The 18,288-nt window shown below is 39.7% G+C and overlaps 1 protein-coding gene across 1 annotated transcript; it reads left to right on the top strand.

Annotated features, from left to right (window-relative positions):
- The first annotated feature begins 2,290 nt into the window (after nt 1-2,290).
- Nucleotides 2,291-18,104, top strand: LOC117251492 (receptor for retinol uptake stra6-like). The gene is made up of 17 exons (XM_033617826.2): nt 2,291-2,512; nt 2,991-3,057; nt 5,644-5,729; nt 5,820-5,959; nt 6,398-6,564; nt 8,425-8,532; nt 9,183-9,250; nt 10,481-10,560; nt 10,749-10,810; nt 10,926-11,088; nt 11,190-11,265; nt 12,619-12,752; nt 13,545-13,662; nt 13,767-13,868; nt 13,945-14,108; nt 14,293-14,430; nt 15,110-18,104. The coding sequence occupies exons 1-17, from the start codon at nt 2,412-2,414 to the stop codon at nt 15,367-15,369; spliced, it is 2,034 nt and encodes a 677-aa protein (XP_033473717.2). The 5' UTR covers nt 2,291-2,411; the 3' UTR covers nt 15,370-18,104.
- Nucleotides 18,105-18,288: the final 184 nt, after the last annotated feature.

Here is an 18,288-nt window from a genome sequence, read left to right as displayed (position 1 = left end):
TAGCAGTCCATCCATAGTTAGATAATCAAGTCTTGACCAAAGAAGTGGACTGACCAGCAATTATTTAACCATGTTGTGTTTTGAAAACTGTGTCGTTAGCTGTAGCCGTCTCTGACGCTTGGAGCTCTGATATGTTCAGTGTGCAGTGGAGTAACAAGAATTCATCTTGTTTTTGGTTTAAAATGTTCCTCCAACCACCTAAAACTGGCCAAAATCTCTGGTGATTTAATTTTCCCTTTTTAAGAAACTTAATGTCATGTCCTGATTGTATCATTTTTGTTAGAACAGCAGAGGGCGCAATCATAGACAGACTCACAGAGACAGGCTCAGAACGAACAAGGAAATGGCGACACGTCACACCAGATTTATCATTTAATTAAGTTAATTTTTAGGAGTCATAATTTTTCTTGCTTAATATCAAGATAGATATCTTATTGTGGTATTTTTAATTCTGGTATTACTGAATTGTGAGTTTTTGGTTACATCCCTAACTAGCATGGCTAAAAAATGCTGTCGAAGAAGAGGCAAAAAGGGGACATTACATTAAAAAAGCATCATAAAGGACTGTCTGTCTGTCTGTCTGTCTGTCTCCAAAACAGGAAGTACATGCTCTTCTTCCAGAGTAAATAGAGCAAATCTTTTAGTTTCTGGTAATGAAAGACAGATTAAAAACATCTCCATTCCTCTAGCTCTTCATGGTCTCATTTCTTTGCTTGTTTCTACCACAGTTTACAGTCATTAATGTGACACTTTGTACCACATATTTTTAGACAACTGTATAGTGACAGTATTACAGTATCACCAAAATAAAGTGTTCTCCACTTTGAAATGAGATCTGAAAGCAGACGGGTGTAGTTAAAGCGAGTGTTGCTGCACCACAGCTGAATGTCAGTCTGATAACAGACGTCAGTCAGTATTACTTCACCTTCTAATTCAAACACATGACAAACATGAGAGGAGCAGAGCTGGACGCAGGGGGTGGACACATCAAATGCTTTTTTTTAAGTCTCACACTGCAAGGGAAATCGTAAAAGATGACTCCAGGCAGGAGGAGTGAATTCACAGCTTCGGTTCTAGTGCAGCCATTTATTATTGTGGGAGCTTTAAGAGCATCTAACACATGTGTCTTGACATGATTGGCTGCCTTTTGTGTTGAAATAGCAGCGGTTGAGCGTTGTGTGCGAGGCCCTTAGTCAGAAAATCCTGCTGATCAGATCAGCTGGCCCTCTGCGGCGTCTGTCATATGAGCCAGCTCACACATCCAGATTAAGAAACTTTGAACTCTCAAAGGGGATCCATTTGATTTCACAGCAAAGTGGCTGAAAATGTACCTTTAAATTTTCTTTATGACACATATAATGAACAGTAGAAGGTTTACCGGAGTCTATCTTTATGCTCCAATTTGTTGAAGTTAAACGTCTGTGATCTGATCAGTAAATCTGCTTTAATTCATTTCTTCCTTTCATGTCATGAAAATAAAACACAGGTTCAGAGTGATCCTGAGCTGACGTCCTGCCTCACGTGTAAAACAATCCACATTCTCATTTTGGCCTTTCCTAAGCTCTTTGCACACAAAGGTTGCCCCTGTTTAAATGAGAGATTTTCATGTTATTATAAGATTAGTCTCTTAAGTAACAGGCAGAGGGAGAGGGAGGCAAACAGGTTACCTGCACGTTGCAGCACAAAAATTGACATTACCTAATCTCAACAAGGAATCTCACAGAGAGCTTTTATTTCAATACACCAAACATGGGACATTAAAATGTATCAGACACCATAATATTAATTACATGAGGCAGAACATGGTGTGTGAAGGGTTGTGTTTAACTTCAGAGGAAAATGTACAAATAGGCATAGTGTGGGAGTGAGAAAGGTCAGAGGGAAGCACAAACAAAACTTTCTTTGGTGACTCCCAACCTCCAAAACCCTGGCTCTAGATGGGGCCATTCATGCTTTGTGCTGACCACCATAGTTCCCCTACATGCTTGATACACAAAAAAAGTTTCAGTTTTGCAACCTTAATGTTAGATGTCACTAAATCCTACACAGCTAACCTTAAAATTAATTATATTGAAGTTGAATGATGAAGCCAAGTTTAGAAGTATCATATTAAATAGAAACAATATCACATCAAGGAGCACCAGAGGTCACTTTAGGTCAGTTTCTTCCTCCACTTCTTCTCTTATTCTCTGTAATGTTGAACCTCTCTCTCTCCTCGTACTCCCCTCTGTGCAGTCGTTAATCCCGGTAATACTGGAATGTGTCTGGGTGTTTGGGCCAAACTGTCCTGACACGTCACTGCACCAGCAGGTCACTGAGCGAGGTTACTCGACCAGAGGAAGAGGATCCGTGAGTCCTCTGGATCTTTAATCATCCTGCTTCATCCCGTTTGACTCAACTGATCAGCTGCGATGAATCAGAGCAAAGTTGACTTTGAGCCTTTTGAATATTCCTACTATGATTATTCAGACTGGTACTCGAACAATGCAGAGCCAACCAAACCACCCAAAGAGTGAGTAGAAAAACCTTATGCAGATCATTTTGTGTGTCAAAGGTGTCAAAAGGGTCTGTTTGGAAAGAAAAATCAGATTTTCATTCCTCTTTAATTATTGATATTGTAAAGTAGTGATTCTTTTGTAGATGTGCAGTATGGGAATTTATGACTTTGTGGCAAAGGTGTTGATTTTATTGTACTTAATTTGAACATTACAGAGGTGAAATCAGTTCTGCTACTGGGAAACAATTGATTTTAAATTCAACTTGAGCATCTTAAAATATCTTGAAATAATCAAATCATATGTATCACTTATCCAACACCAATCATAGTTGTGAAAATCAAAAAACTGTGGCAAAATATTTGCAGTAGCTGTGTTTGTTTTGCAAATTTTAAAATATTTCTCTATTGTTTTACAAATATTTGCTTTTTTGTTCAAACTCTTGCCAAGTATTCCACTTTGTTTATTTGAATGTGTTTTGCCTTTTTGTCACAGAGTTATTTTACCATGTGACCCCACAGTGGACGACAAGCTCTTCCACATATGCATGCTGTCGATATCTGTAAGTATGCTCAACAAAGGAACTGTACATTTTATTGTTCAGTGTTTGGCTGCTCAAAGGCTCCAGAGGTGAGACACAACATTTTGCAATCATGTAACAAATCAAGGGTGGATGTGATGTGTAATATGTAAATTTTAATCATGATGTTAAAATATACAGTTACATGACCAGACAGGAACGTTCATTTTCGCCTAATTCAGTCGGGCAACTCAAGGTGCTTTATCACAGTGATGCAAAATATGTATAAAAATCCAATATTGCCACATAGCAATAATGCCCATGGCTGAATACCCTATAAAATTCACTTTGCAGGGAACTACTAGGTGATCAAATAGCACGCGAACACTCTCCATGGGTCCCTTTGTATTTCTGTTTGTTAATAGTAGCAGCTGACAGGAAGTAAACAGTGACCAAAGCTGATGCCCGACTGACAGACTCTCCTCCTATCTATCTGCTCTCCTCCTAAATAAAATGTGAGTGGAATACAGTGAGTGTAGGTTTTGTTCTGAAGTTTTTGTATCTTCCATCAGATTCTTTGGTGCTTTTTCCTCTGACTCTTTCGTCTGTCTTTGCTTCAGGCTGACGTTCAGTTTAATGATGTTTGCCATTGTTAAACTGAACAAAAACTCTCCATGCTGTACCCCCAGAGTGAACCAATTTCCCTGTTCAGTAAATAATGTAGAATATACTGTGACAGCTGGGTCACTGCAGCTGATCAGAAATAACAAGATGTGGTCTGAAGACTCTGCAAAATGAGGTTCTTTATGTGTTTTCTCATGATGGACGTATGCTTTATCCTGACTTCCAATTCCATCTACAGAGCTGCTTTACTTTGTTTTTCATAAAGTTGTATACTTTTAATGAGATACTGAAGTTGGCAAATGCTATGAGCAGCATTAATGTAAAAATAAAAGGAGGTGCAGTACAGTATGACTCTCTGGTAGTGATGATGACACATGGGCATTTTTCTAAAGCCATGGGGTGGCAGATCACTGGCCAGTCAACTCATGATTTGCCAGACAAAATTTGGCTGCAATAATTTAAGACCAAGCAGTAACCTCCCAGGCTGAAAAAGAAGCCAATGCGGTAGTGCCAGAAACTGCAGTTCCTGTAATGGCCACTTGAGGCTGGCTCTAAAATTGAGTCATGTTAAAATTCCCAACTTTACAGCAGAAATAAACATGTTTACAGCCTGGTCTCTAAAGCTAGTTTCCTCCTTCATGACAAGTGTATGCGGTGTGAATTTTTAAGTAACTCATCTGTTTAAAATGTATGAAAGCTTTAAATCACACACAATTAAGTTGGTGGAGGAGTGCTTTGAGTGACAGGCTCTCTGCGATGTGTCACCGTAGTTTCTGAGTCAGATCCACCCCACACTCCTCCACAGCTCCACTCTCTCCTCCAAATTTGGTCACTTATGGCTCCAAAAACCGCTCAGAAACAAAATACCAAACCTGAGGCTTCAAAATGAAAATTCGCAAACCAATGGGTGATGTCATAGTGGTTACATTTATTATTTTAACAGCACAAGAAAGAGGCTATCATGTATTTCAGCTAAGCATGTTTTACTGTAACATCCTCGTTTAAATAGAGATAAATATATTCATTGTGCTATACACATAAAAAGTGCCATGACAACATTTTCAAGTCAAATTTTCCACCTAACGCCATGAGTAAGGGCGTAGATTTTGTCAACACTGGGGGGACACATATGAAACGAGGGATTTGGCAGTCCTTCATCAGAAAATTTTGAGCATCAAACACTTAATTGTACTTAATTCAGGAGGATTTCTATGCCCCCATTTGTGCTTTTTTTGCATCATTTGTGGTGTCATTCATTCATTCATTCATTCATTCATTCATTCATTCATACATTTTCTGTAACTGCTTATCCTCTTTGGGGGTCGTGGGGGGTTGGAGCCTGTCCCAGCTGACACTGGGTGAGAGGTACACCCTGGACAATTTAGTCACCAGTTAACCTGCATGTCTTTGGACTGTGGGAAGAAGCCGGAGTACCCGGAGAAAACCCGCGCTGACATGGGGAGAACATGCAAACTCCATACAGAGGGCTTTGAACCCCCCATCCTGAGTTCGAACCAAAAACCCTCTTACTGTGAGGCAACAATCCTAACCACTGCTCCACCGTGCTGCCATTTTAGGGTGTAAATGTCTTTAATTTTGTCAAAGTAAACCCCCTCTGCTGTTTTAATGTTTATAGTAGGTGTGACAAATGCACATGTTGTGAATAATAAGGGGGATGTGTCCCCTGTGTCCCTCCCAAAATCTACAGCTATGATAATATCAGTATCATTTGACAAAATGTAACATTTAACCCAAGGTCTGCTTACTAACTTTTGACCCCACAGCTTATAACCCCATGATAAGGTCTATCCTTGTTATGATGCAAGCAACATCTTCAGGCAGCAGCTGAGACTGACATGGGAGAAAACAGTGATATGATTTAGCCGATGATTCAGTTCACATATTGTGCAAGCATACACCGTCATAACCCTGATGTGGAACAGTTGCTCTGTAAGTGAAGTGACAGCTGTATGAGGTGTAACAGAGTGTCATCTCTCCCTGTAGCTGGTGATGATGTTAATCCTGGCAGCTCTCACCAGGAAAAACAAGCTCTGCCAAGGATTTACGAGAGGATCTTCCAGTATCTTCAGGTGAATTTGGGAGGTCCAGATATAAATGAGAGACTTTAGACTGCAGGTTTGTCTCATGTTATGAAAATGTTCCTGTTCATGATCTCACAGTCCAGCCAACTTCCTGGACCAGACTCAGAAAAAGGGCATCGTCATGGCGGTTTTTGGGCTGGTGTTCAGCAAGCTGGCCATGCTGGTGATTGCCCTAGACCCTCTGCCTTTCTCCAAAGATACTCCAGCGGACATTAAAGGTGGACATTTTTATATTTCACTTTAGAGGTGCATCTTTACAGCTAGATATGCTGTTGAGATTTTATGTGGTAAGATAACAGTCATGATGCTAACAGGAGCACAGGTGATAAAAAACAAACATATCCAGTCAAATGTTTTATTTTGAATAATTAGAATTAATCAACATTTTGTGTAATCACAGATGAATGATGAGCACATAAGAATTCACACAGTTGCTTTAATTTAAGCGTAGGGAATCTGAATAAATGTAAATCAGAGTTTGATGAAAACCCTTTGAGAAAATAGGTCATGTTACAAAGGCTGGTAGAAGAAGATGCTGGCAGGGAAATAGGGCAGGACTTCAGCTCCCTCTTTTTCCTCAGTCCATATTGATTTTCCTGTGGGAGGTCACACATCAGAGGATGATACGCTCTTTTCTTTTATCCCTTGTTTTTCAGAGTACATGAAGATAATTGCCATCTTCTACTACCCTGTCCTGTATTATCCTCTGTTGGTCTGTTGCACTCTGCAGCACAAAGCAGGTTATGTGTTCGGGGGGCTCCTCTCCTTCAGTCACTTCGGGATCCTGGTGTGGCAGAAGTTTGACTGCCCAAAGACTCCAGAGGTGAGACGCCAACGACATGTTGATGCTCCATATGAGGGGTGGATGATATATAATGTGTAATATGTAACTGTCAGTCACAGTATTGAAATATATAGTTATATAACCAGACAGGTGTGTGTGCCATCGTCTGAACTTAACCACAGCTGTTGGTAGCGACCAATGGTGATAACAGAGTAAGCTGTAAACACAACATTAAAGTTTTTATGACAAACATTTGCATTGAATGTTTCTGCAAACCATGTATATGTAACATTTATATGTTACTATGTAGTGGCAGGGGTGTAAATATAGACAATGCAAGCAGTGCAATTGCACTGGGGCTCCTGGGATGGAGGGGCCCGTAGAAAGAGCAATGCTGAGTTTCACATCACGTACTTCTGTACTTACACTTAATATTTTAAGTGCATAAGTGCGCTCATACTGGGAAGTATGGAAAAATGCAGTGCACTGGAACTATGGACACTTCTCGCCCTCAATGGTCGCCATGTTGGCTACGTAGCGGAAGAGGAGGGACCACTTTTCGAAATGGAAATAGCGGCTGAGGACTGTGCGACCGTGAACGTCGCTGCATTGTAAAAATACATGTGTTTTTTGCACTAAGCACCATTATACTGTTGTCGGGTATAAGCCAGCGGTATGTTTGTTGGGTTAATTTAGCAGTCTGTAATGATTTGGTAAAGCGAATGATAACGTGAATGCTAGTTTGCTAACTAGCCCATTTGCAGCTCATTTGCTCATTGGTTTGAGACAACACTACCCTATAAGTACTACGCCAGTAAGTACATAGTGCACATAGTATACTACATGGAAGTGTACTGAGGGAAGTATGTGATTTGAGACATAGCACAAGCCTTTGCAAGTGATTTACCACCTGGGAAATACTGTATACCTGTGTTCAAAGATAAATGATTAAAAAAAAAAATAATATTCGTAATTTAAAAACCATATGTCCTCAAAAAGGCAAAACCATCTCTGTCATGGTTTTCTTTTATTTTTTTCAGATAGACAGTAGCTTTCTAAAACAAACAAGCTATAAGATATAAAAATATGCCATTAAAATGATTCAGTTAAATGAATAATTTCTTACTTTCTATGATATTTTTGACAGATATGCAGTGATGATAGCTGGGTAATATCTATGTTGACGCTGTCCAATGTCTAGTCTCTATTTGTGTCAAGACAATACATGCCTGTCTAAATACATGTTCACTGTTAAATGTAGAATAAAGGGGGGCAATTACTAGATGCTTTGGTTGCTATGATACAGAATATCTGTGAGAGTAAAAATGTCAGCACACGGTAGAGTACTTTGGATGAAGGGAAGGTGGAAACACATAGGGAGAGAGGACAGATTCACTGGTCTGTGTGGGCTCATTTTAAATTTCTTCTCTGTTGTTGTTGTCATTGTTGTTGTGTAGCACACCTGCTGTGACTGTTGGTCTTTGTGGTATTTGTCCCATTCCTCTCCCACTGTTAGTGGATGGCTGGATAAAAAGTGACAGTGATTAGCGGCTGCAGAGTTTTACAAAAAGCTGAATATTTTAAACTCAGTGACCGGAAAAAAACAGCAGGTAGCGCTTAGTGCCGATGAGACATTCAGTGCCTCGTCATGCTGCTGGCATTGGTAACAGAATGTAAATACATGGTGCTCCCATGAAATAATGAGGACACAGCGATCTTGAGTTTATCACATTATCACCTTTGTTATTATTATTGTTATTTAACTTTTTAGCACCTAAAAATTCCATTCACTTCAACTGAGGCACATGAAACCACTTGTCTCAAGACATGGTTAAAAGAACATTTCTGGTGAATTGATTCATTAAAACATTAACTTTTTTTCCATTTTCTTCCTCACAGATCTACAAGTACTACGCTCTGCTTGCAAGTCTGCCTCAGTTGGCCTGCCTTGCATATCTCTGTGTCCAGTTTATTTTGCTGTTTGCTAAAGGACCAAAGACTGAAGAGGTGAGAAAAATTCAGCCAATAGGCTACAAAAGTACCAGTTGTCCTCTATGATAAACGTGTGAGTAGCAACATGCAAACTAATCTCTGGTGTATCTGAAGAAGGAAACGTGAATTTCAACTATGTAAAACATAACCATGATTACTGTAAGCAGCTTGTACGGAACAGAGTGGGTTTAACTCAGCGTCCTTGAGCAGATTATGACAAAGGAGGTGATATTTTTATCCCTTCCAAATATATTAATACAACAGAGTTTTTGTTTTAACAGCAGGTTTAATCTGTCGAAAGTTTTCACTAATGATTTAGAGGAGAACAAATAAACAGGAAAACCAGCACTTATTTTATCTTAACGTCAGATTTTCTTGTATTTTTATATATTCTTGTTATTGCTCATCCATTGAGATGGGTGGTTCTCTTTTCATGTCATTATGTCTTCAATCAATTGAAGCTGACAGGAGTGTAAAGTATCAAGACCCTAAATTACACATAATGGAGAATAACATCTGTCACCTTGCAATGATGCTGAACCCCACTTAGAGTCACTCTGGCAAAGTTTTCTATTAGACATTGCTCAGGAAATTACCATCCTCTCATGTGGTGACTCATCATAGATCATGATTTGATGTGAATACAGATTTCTTTTTGCTTACAGGACCTTGACAGCAGCTACTACACCAACTATGTGAAGCTACTTCTCAAGAAAAAGTCCCAAGCTGCCAGGTGAATAAAGACACAGTGATGAAAACATGTTTTAGTCCCTCCCAGCTTTATTTAGACCACATGCCACACAGAAAGCAACAACCACAACCTGACATTCATTTCATCATTGGAATAGAAAATAAAATGTACAGTAGTATTATTACACATTGAGCTGAATTAAGATGTGAAATATCAACAAAGAAAAAGCAGAAAGGGACAAAGGACAAATAAAATAATAAGCAGATAGATAAAAACATTTGAAAAGATAAATGGCAAAATACGGTACAGACGTCATCTTGCTTAAAATTTAAATGATTATTCATACTACAAGCCAAATCACCAGAAAAAATATTGGCATTGTTCGTTTCTGCAAACCACAGATGGATAACATTTTTACGTTGTTCTATAGTGGATATGTTTCAACATATATGATATGCTTCAACAATTCTGTGGTTAATGTGTTGTTGGGTTTAGGCACAAAAAACACTTGGTTATGGTTAGGGAAAGACCATGTTTGGGCTTAAAATACCAAGTTTTGGGGGCATAATCCTGACAGGAAAAGCAGTGATGTCTCTGTTAAAAAAACCCCCACCAATGTCTGGAGTCTAAAAAGCTGCTGGAAAAACACAGACAGGTTGCTACAAAAACACACATGCTTGGAGGCTAAAAAGGCGCTGGCAAAACCTTTATAGGTTGCTACAAAAACAACAACAACAACAACAACTGGAGCATTAAAAGCTGCTGGAAAAACACAGATGGGTAGTTAGAAAACACCCACATTTGGAGCCTAAAAATCTCCTGGAAACACACTGATGGGTCACTAAAAATCACCCACGTTTGGAGGCTGAAAAGCTGCTGGAAAAACACTAATGGGTCATTACAAATTACCCAAGTTTGGAGCCTAAAAAGCTGCTGGAAACACATCGATGAGTCGTTACAAAACACCCAAGTCTGGAGGCTAATAAGCTGCTGGAAAAACACTAATGGTTTGTTATGAAACAATAACAATTGGAGCCTTTAAAGCTGCTGGAAAAATGCTGACAGGTTGCTACAAAACATCCACATTTGGAAGCTAAAAAGTCTGTCAACTTATATCTTATGTCACTTCAGAAACACTGATATGATACTAATAGAATATACAAGTGTAACATATTTTGGGTTTTCAGAAATGTACAATGCCAACATTTTCTTCCGGTGATAAGCTGCATGCTGTCTGCAGTTAACATAATTTGTTCTCTGTTTATACTGCAGCTCATCAACTACAGATAAACCAACGCTGGTAGAAAGAATCCTGGAGGTGCCCAAGAGTTATGTTTATATTCCAGAAAAAGGTGTGTGCATTGAGAGATGCAGAGATGTTTTTAAATTACCCACTTTGTATTAATGTCACACTCAGTGGAAAACTGACATCAGCTTATCTAAACATGTTAGTCTCTAAAGATTTGATGTGATGCAGTGATGGTAAGTCCTAAATGGCTGTGACTAAAATCTACTGTGACTGTGCTGTTTTGTCTTTCAGTGTTTCGTTTTCCACTGAAACTGGCTGTATCAGCATTTGTTGCCCTTGTGGCAATATATCATGTAAGTCGTCCATGGACCGTCGTCATGACCTTTCACCTCTTAAATCTGATAAATTATAGTTTTGCCTTTGTGGAGCATAAATCATCATGTGAATGTGAATATGTTTGCCTTTCAGACAGCGTTGTTGTTAGTTGTCCTGGTGGTCCCGACTCTCCATATTGTCCGTGCTGGTATTGATGAAAACATCGCCTTCCTGTTACTGGGCTTTGGGATCATCTTGTCAGATGACAGAATGGAGGTTGTCAGGATCGTGACCTTCTATACTTGGTTGCTGGAAGGTATGTGGGGCGACTGTTACGCTTTTAACAAAAATCTTGGAGGGTATCGTTATAAGAAAGGTGACTAACTTTGTTATTTTTCCCACCACATTGTTTGTCAGTGTGCTACCTCTGTGCAATGACCCTGTCTTGTTTGGTCAGCCTCGTCATGCTCATGAGGTCCATGGTACTTCACAGGTAAGTCCAGTATTATCATAAACTATAACTGGCTATCTTCCTGGTTGAGGGCTTAACCTTTGTTTGAACTGTTTGACATGTAAACGGAACTGAAGTTTATGGGTACAATTCAGTCTTAAGCCTGAGAGGCAGCATAAGCATTAACATTGTATGGCCTAGACAGAATAAGGGTCGGTGTCCTGTCATAAGAGTGAACTACCACTGGCAAATATGTGTTCACTCCCACTAAGTGCAAGCGAAGGGGCGAATAAAATATTTGCTTCTATTAGCAAAGCAAAGTCACATCCATACATCACCTGGAGTTTAACTTTGGTAAACTTTGACCGGCAAAGTTGCAGCCTCAACCAATAGCAAAGAAGTATTTGTAGAGAAGACACTGACTGTCACCATGTATGTACTAATAACATCATATTTCATGGTATTTACCAGCAAGCTAACGTTCTGTGGCTGTCACATCAGGCACTGCCGACATTCAGCACAAATATTGCCTTGCAGGTGATGGTCACTCACCTGCATTCACACATGTGTGACCGTGCGCTTAGAGTTTGATGTAGAAATTTGATGTTGTGCACGATTTTATCAATAATTTTTTTTTCCACGCAGGCTTTTTTAATTTAATTTTTTTGGTACTTTATACGGTGGCTGTAATTTGAGTGTGCATTGTTTTCTTTAGTGTAGCCTACGTTTTAAAAAGGTACAGTTTCTATTTGAAGATGAAAATGCCTAGTATTTAGGATTTAGTGGCATCTAGCAGTGAGGTTGCAGATTGCAACCAACTAAAACTTCTCCTATATTCAAAGCGTGTCGGAGAACTACAGTGGCTAACGTGAAAACGTGAATGGCCCTATCTAGAACCAGTGTTTGATTTGTCCATTTTGGGCTACTGTAGAAACAACAGACTCCGTGTTCAGTACGTAGATACAAACAGCACAGTTCTTAGTTATAGGTGATTATAAACTCTAAGCTAGGATGCTTTATATCACATGTGTATGGTGCCACTCTGTTGTGTTGTGATTGGTAGGTCTGTTAACTTTATGCCACTCCTGCATAAGTCAGTGCCTCACCTTGGCCACTTCAACAGTTAACACATCCTCAGTTAACACATCCTCTGAACACAGAATAACATTAGCATTCATTTGGAGGCATGTCCCCAGTCTTTTAGCTCTGGTTTGGTCTCAACCATCTGTTCCAAGAGTTTCATGTCCATCAAAGTGTTCAGTCACTTCACATTTTCTACCATTTTCTATAACCCTGTTGACTCTTCTTTGTTGGTTTGTTATGCTTTTGATGGCTTTTGGATTTCCAGGCATTCCTGTCAAAACCTCATGTTTTACTGGTTATAATTTGTTCCAGGTCAAACCTGAAAGGATTGTATAAAGGAGACATTTACAACATTTATAACAGCCAGAAAACCATCCGTCCATCTAAGCCTGGTATTGTCTGTTGGATGGGATTGACAGGATACCAAGCTGCGATCATCTGCCTGGGTAAAGCTCTAATACTATGAATAATCACCACTGACTTTGACTTGATTTAGAGGAAAATGCTGGCAAGTTTCTATATTTTTCTTATTGTCAACAAGAGAGGAACACCAACAATGAATCAATCCTGCTAGCAAGTGGTGCACTGCATTCAGGAAGTATTCAGACCCCTTCATTTTTTTTCAGCATTTTTCCCTCATCGATCTACCCTCAAAACCCCAAAGTAACAAACAAAGCAGCATCAAAGCTTTCTCTTTTGCTGAGACCTTATAAAGACAGATGTGTGTGCCTCTCCAAATCATGTCCAATCAGTTGAAATTGTCCTCAGGTGGACTATAATCAAGCTGTGGAAACATGTCAAAGATGATTAAGGGAAATGGGAGGCACCTGAGTGGAATTTCAAGTGTCAGATCAAAGTTTCTGGATACTTTCTAAATGAAACTGAAGAATGAAAGCTTAGTTTTATGTGCCACACACTTCTATTGTTGTCCAAAAACTATTAAAACACATCAATGAGCCACACTGTTGCACTGGGTGACATGTTCACAAACACTGCATTCATTTTGACTCAATGTCAGGAAGACAGACTTTGGTCTTTTCATGGGATTTGTTGACAAAATACACCAAAAAGGCAGAGGAATGCCAGCCTTATCTTTTAATTAATGCAAATCTAAATTCATATGCTACTGATAATTCAGAGTTTTAATGAATTGTTTTATTAAAGAAAGCTTTGAAGAAAAATTATAATGCCTCTTAAGAATGTGTTAAAAATAAGCTGTGTCTGTGTTGTGTTGGCAGGAATGGCGATTCAGACTATCGTGTTTTTCATCTGCTTCTTGTTCCTGGTGTTTTTGATCATTATTCCTGTGTTTCACGGCCGTAATCTCGTCGTTTTTGAAATAGCGGGGAAGGCATGGTGAGTCAGTGTGTACAGTAGCTCTTTTTAAATTGTGTCATTAGTGATCATAATGGAGATTACATTTAATTTAAATTATTTTTCCCATCTTTGTGATGTTTCAGGCCAGGCTGGGTCACACTGATCCTGGTTACAGTGCTACAACATGTTACTGCTAAATTTGCTTTCATCAAGAAAGAGGGTGGTACAAGAGACTTGGACAACAGGTGTGTGAAGCTCATTAATGTTTGTATAGTGTGCTGTTTGTTATTTTTTTCTGAAATATTTTATGTTGATTTCCAGAGAGAGTCTGTTCCTCCTGACGTACCTGCTCTTCCTGATCAACACTGTGGTGGGACTGATAGTTGGAATATGGAGAATGGTGATAACAGCTTTGTACAACATCGTCCATCTCGGCCGTATTGACATCAGTCTGCTGCACCGCACCGCAGAGTCCTACGACCCAGGTATAATTTATCACAGTCTATGGGCAACAATAGAATCTTATGCCCTAAATAACTTAATTACCATCATCAACATTACTCATTAAATATGACATAAAAGCTACATTATTAAAGAAAATAAAGGGAGAGACTTGAAGATATTTTATGGCCATGCTCTCATTCCCACTTTACCTTTGACCCCACCCAGCCTACCGATACTACGCCCACTCCCTGAAGGTGGAGGTCAGCCAGTCACACCCGGTGATGAAGGCTTTCTGTGGGCTGCTGCTGGACATGATGGTCGAGGGCGGCAGAGCCGGGCAGAAAATAAGAGACGCAGAGGAAGGTAGACTCTGAACTACAAACACACATAAAATACATATCCTTACATACATGCAGCAGAGCTTTACATCTGACCTGTGCTTTGTTGATTTCATTTAAAATCTACTGAATTCCAGGACTGAATATTAACAGGGCCAGAAATCTAAGGCCACTGTAATGCACCAGTGAGGCTGTAATGCTCGTTAAGAAACTATTAGAAAGACAGTAATAAAAATTTGGACTTGATGATGGCACTCGCTGAAAAGTCCACCAAAGTTTACAAAAACCATGCACCAAATGTCATGGCAATCCATCCAAGAGTCATCAAGACATTTATCTCCAAACATCAAGTGTGAACTCGTCTGTACCAAAAAATCCAGGGAGGCTGTGACATACGGTGGCCGATGTGAAAATATGAAAACATTAAAACATGAAAACACGAAAATGTGAATGGTCCTATCTAGAGCCAGTGGTTCTGCAATTTGGGCTACTGTAGAAACATGAAGAGGGTTTTATGGATTCAAGGAGGTCGTAAAATTCCTTGAAGGACTCTTTCAGTTGTTGAAACACAGAGATCACTATGACTGAAGTGAGGTTTCCAAATCAAAACATAGTGTACATACACAGCGTCATGCAGTACATTCATTCATCCCTCAGTTTGGTGTCTCATTCTGCCCTGACAGCCTGCTCCTCCATGCTTTCAGGGATTCAGGAAAACAGGCCAAACAAGGCGACCAGCAGGAGGAGGATTTGCTGCCGCTGGCTGCTATTGTACACGCTGGTCAACAACCCATCTCTGCTGGGCTCCAGGAAGCACTTCCAGACACTGCAGACCTCGGAGAGCATCCTGAACGGCACACCTAGCCACAGCTCTAAGAAAGGCAGCAAGAAGGAGGCTGACAAGCCAGCTGACGAGCCGGTCGAGCCCACTGAGACCCCGACAAACCAAGATAAAACTGAATAAGATCCTTAATCTGTATGGTGTGGTTGACCGTTTACTCCAAACAAAACTGTATTTAGCATGTATCTAGTTATTCTCACATAAAAAAGACTTGGCCTGCAACCAATCACATTTTTATTCTTTTATTCTTTGGTAATGGCAGGGTTAGGCAACCGAAACATCTGTTTAAGGTTAGGGACAGCTTGTGATGCTGGGCTCAGTGATCAGCGCTGGTTTTGGTGCAGCCCTGCCATTTCATTTTGAGTGTGAACACGTCCAATGTGATCTTGTTTGGAGTAAACTGTGATGATGCTAGATTTTTACAAGGTCCAGATGAGGACACAAGAATAAAACAATAAAGTCAGTCAGGGTTTATCCAAAGAGTCTCTAATGAAGGTCAATTCAGGAACATGGTGACAAACTCAAAGCCAACAGCACCTTTGTTGTTCCTATGATACACATGTTATGGTTGAAATGTGCTCCAGTAACATCCCAATACACATCTAATACTGGTGTGTTTGTCCTTCATTACAGATTGCTTGGATAAACCCTGCAAAGACCCACAAGGCAGGTGGGCTAGATGCCTTCTGGGCTCTGACTAGAGGTTTTCATGGGACTACCTGGACTCCAGAAACCCGTACGAGTTAGGGTTCATGTTTTATCATGGTCTGTTCAGTTTGACTCAGGTCCCATTCTAATATCACAGGAGTGGGGGTCTGTTTATCATATGTGTAATAACTGAGTGGATCTGAGAAGCATGTGATTAACAAGAAAAACAAATAAGCACTGTGCGTGTAACTTGAGTGATGATCAGGCTGATTTAGGATCAGAGTTGGATTTCTGAATGACATAAGGTTCCCCAAGTAATACTAGTCCTGTGCAAATAGGGCTTAAGATGGGTAAGAACAGCATGTTGTATCTGACTTTTAGTAGCAATTTTAATTTCAGGGTATGTTGGGTCCATAAAATAGACCAAAGTCTTGGGTCTCTCTTCTATCGGATATGCAGTGGGTTGGGTCTGTAATATCCTGGGCTAAAACGTGTCAGGTATATATAGTTTTAAAAGTTATTAGGCCCAATTGGCTGTCAGAACAAATTTCTTGGGTCTTTTCAGGTTTGGTTTCATCATTTCAGACCCGTGAAGTCCTCTACTCCCAACCCAATTGTCAGAAAAAATACAGGCATTGTACGTTTCTGTAAACCATGAACATTTGCACATCATTATGTAGCGGATATGTTGAAAATTTCAACACATTCTCACTCCGACCTCGTGGGATACCGTGTCAAGTTCTGCCTGTGCATTGTCTGATTTCAAAATATGCTTCAGTTTTCACAGGAAATTTACAGTTTATATACAGTCTCTTTCAAAATAAACGCACTACGTCAGTAGAACACCCAGAATTGATGTTTTTTTTCCTTCAACAACAAACGCACATCGTTGGGTTTAGGCAACAGAAACATGTTGGGTTTTGGAAAAAAAGAACAGGGTTTGGCTTTCTAATCTTATGGGACGCGAACACTTCTCTCCTGGTTGAAAGCTGGTGTTTGTTGGACCCATCCGACACCACTCATACCCGACTTCTGCTGCCTTAACTTTTGCTCTTGTCCCGTTGAGTTTTTCCCTGATGCCACCGAGAGCTGTTAAGCTAACTAATTAACTAACAGCGACTGGCTGCGTATCATGCCAGAGTTAAAGGATGGCTTTTTTTGTCACTGTCTAACATCACAAATCACTGCCCAAGCGCCAGATATCGATGATTTTAGAGTGAGAGACTGGTATGAAACTTCAGCAGCACTGTGGTTAATGTCTGGTTAGATTTAGGCCCAAAGAACACTTGGTTATGGTTAAGAAAACATTATGACCCAAAATACCACTATTCTGGCTGGAAAAGCAGTGATGTCTTGGTGAAAAACTGTCACTTTTCGTGCCTAAAACGCCGCTGGAAATGTAATGTATTCGTGGTCTGCAGAAAAGTAAAATACTAACATTTTCTTCTGGTGGCTGGGCTGCTACCTCTGACCCTCAAGGGCCCCAAGAACAATATTTCACATGTAAATAAAAGACCTACACACTAACGGGGGTAATATTCTAAAAACAAGCATTGCCTCTAAACAAAATGTGTCTACTGTTATGAGATCTTTGTTCCAACAACCTCACTCTATATAAAATTAAACTTTCATTGTGCTCTGCTGGTGCAGCACTGTCGAGGCCATTTAGTAATTATATATTGACATGCACAATGTTCAGTGGCAGTGCTGATCAATGGCAGCAGCAGAACCGGGTTAGGGAGTCAGTAAGAGTTCATGGTCCAATTTTGCATCAGCTTTATGCAGTTATGTCGACAAGTGCAGGTTCTCGGTGTGTTCTCAGTTCAGCATGCCGTACACTTTGTTCTGAGTCAGGTGAGAAAATTTATAACCAACTTACACAATCTCCCAAAAAATGTAATAATTATATTTTAATATTATTTGTTTTAACTTTGTTTGTGCTAAGGTTTATATTTCAGCTTCTTAAATAATGATGAGATACTGAGTGTAATCATATTGCATATTTTTACACAGACACATTATTAAGTGTATGTACATCTGCATTTCTAACATTTCAAAGCACAGGGTTGATGTTTAATATGATAATAAGATAAAATGTATGAATGCATGAAAATGTTTTACTCTATTTTTGAACAGTGTGAAGTGTGTTTGTGTCCCATGATTCACTTTCACTTGATTTATTATCACATCCAATAAAAAAATGGATTGATTGAACCACCTGAAAGGTTTTTCTTTAAGTCCTTTTGCCTACTTGAGTGCCGTGATCATGTGATTCTGTATGACGTGTGACATTGTACCTTACTTTCACAACATACTGTTTAAAGCTAAGTAAATGCAATGTTGCTTTAAATTGTTGGTACATCTGTGTCTGCATATACTGCTGCTCTGATGTCA

Source organism: Epinephelus lanceolatus, chromosome 2 (assembly GCF_041903045.1).
Source record: "Epinephelus lanceolatus isolate andai-2023 chromosome 2, ASM4190304v1, whole genome shotgun sequence".
NCBI lineage: Eukaryota > Metazoa > Chordata > Actinopteri > Perciformes > Serranidae > Epinephelus > Epinephelus lanceolatus.
This window is presented reverse-complemented; position numbering and strand designations above follow the sequence as displayed.

Bases quoted from the DNA above. Each gene is read 5' to 3' on its own strand.
- LOC117251492 (XM_033617826.2), top strand. From the start codon at position 2,412: ATGAATCAGAGCAAAGTTGACTTTGAGCCTTTTGAATATTCCTACTAT. The intron at 8,533-9,182 runs GTGAGAAAAATT...TTTTGCTTACAG, and splicing joins AAGGACCAAAGACTGAAGAG to GACCTTGACAGCAGCTACTA. The intron at 10,561-10,748 runs GTGTGTGCATTG...TTTGTCTTTCAG, and splicing joins TGTTTATATTCCAGAAAAAG to TGTTTCGTTTTCCACTGAAA.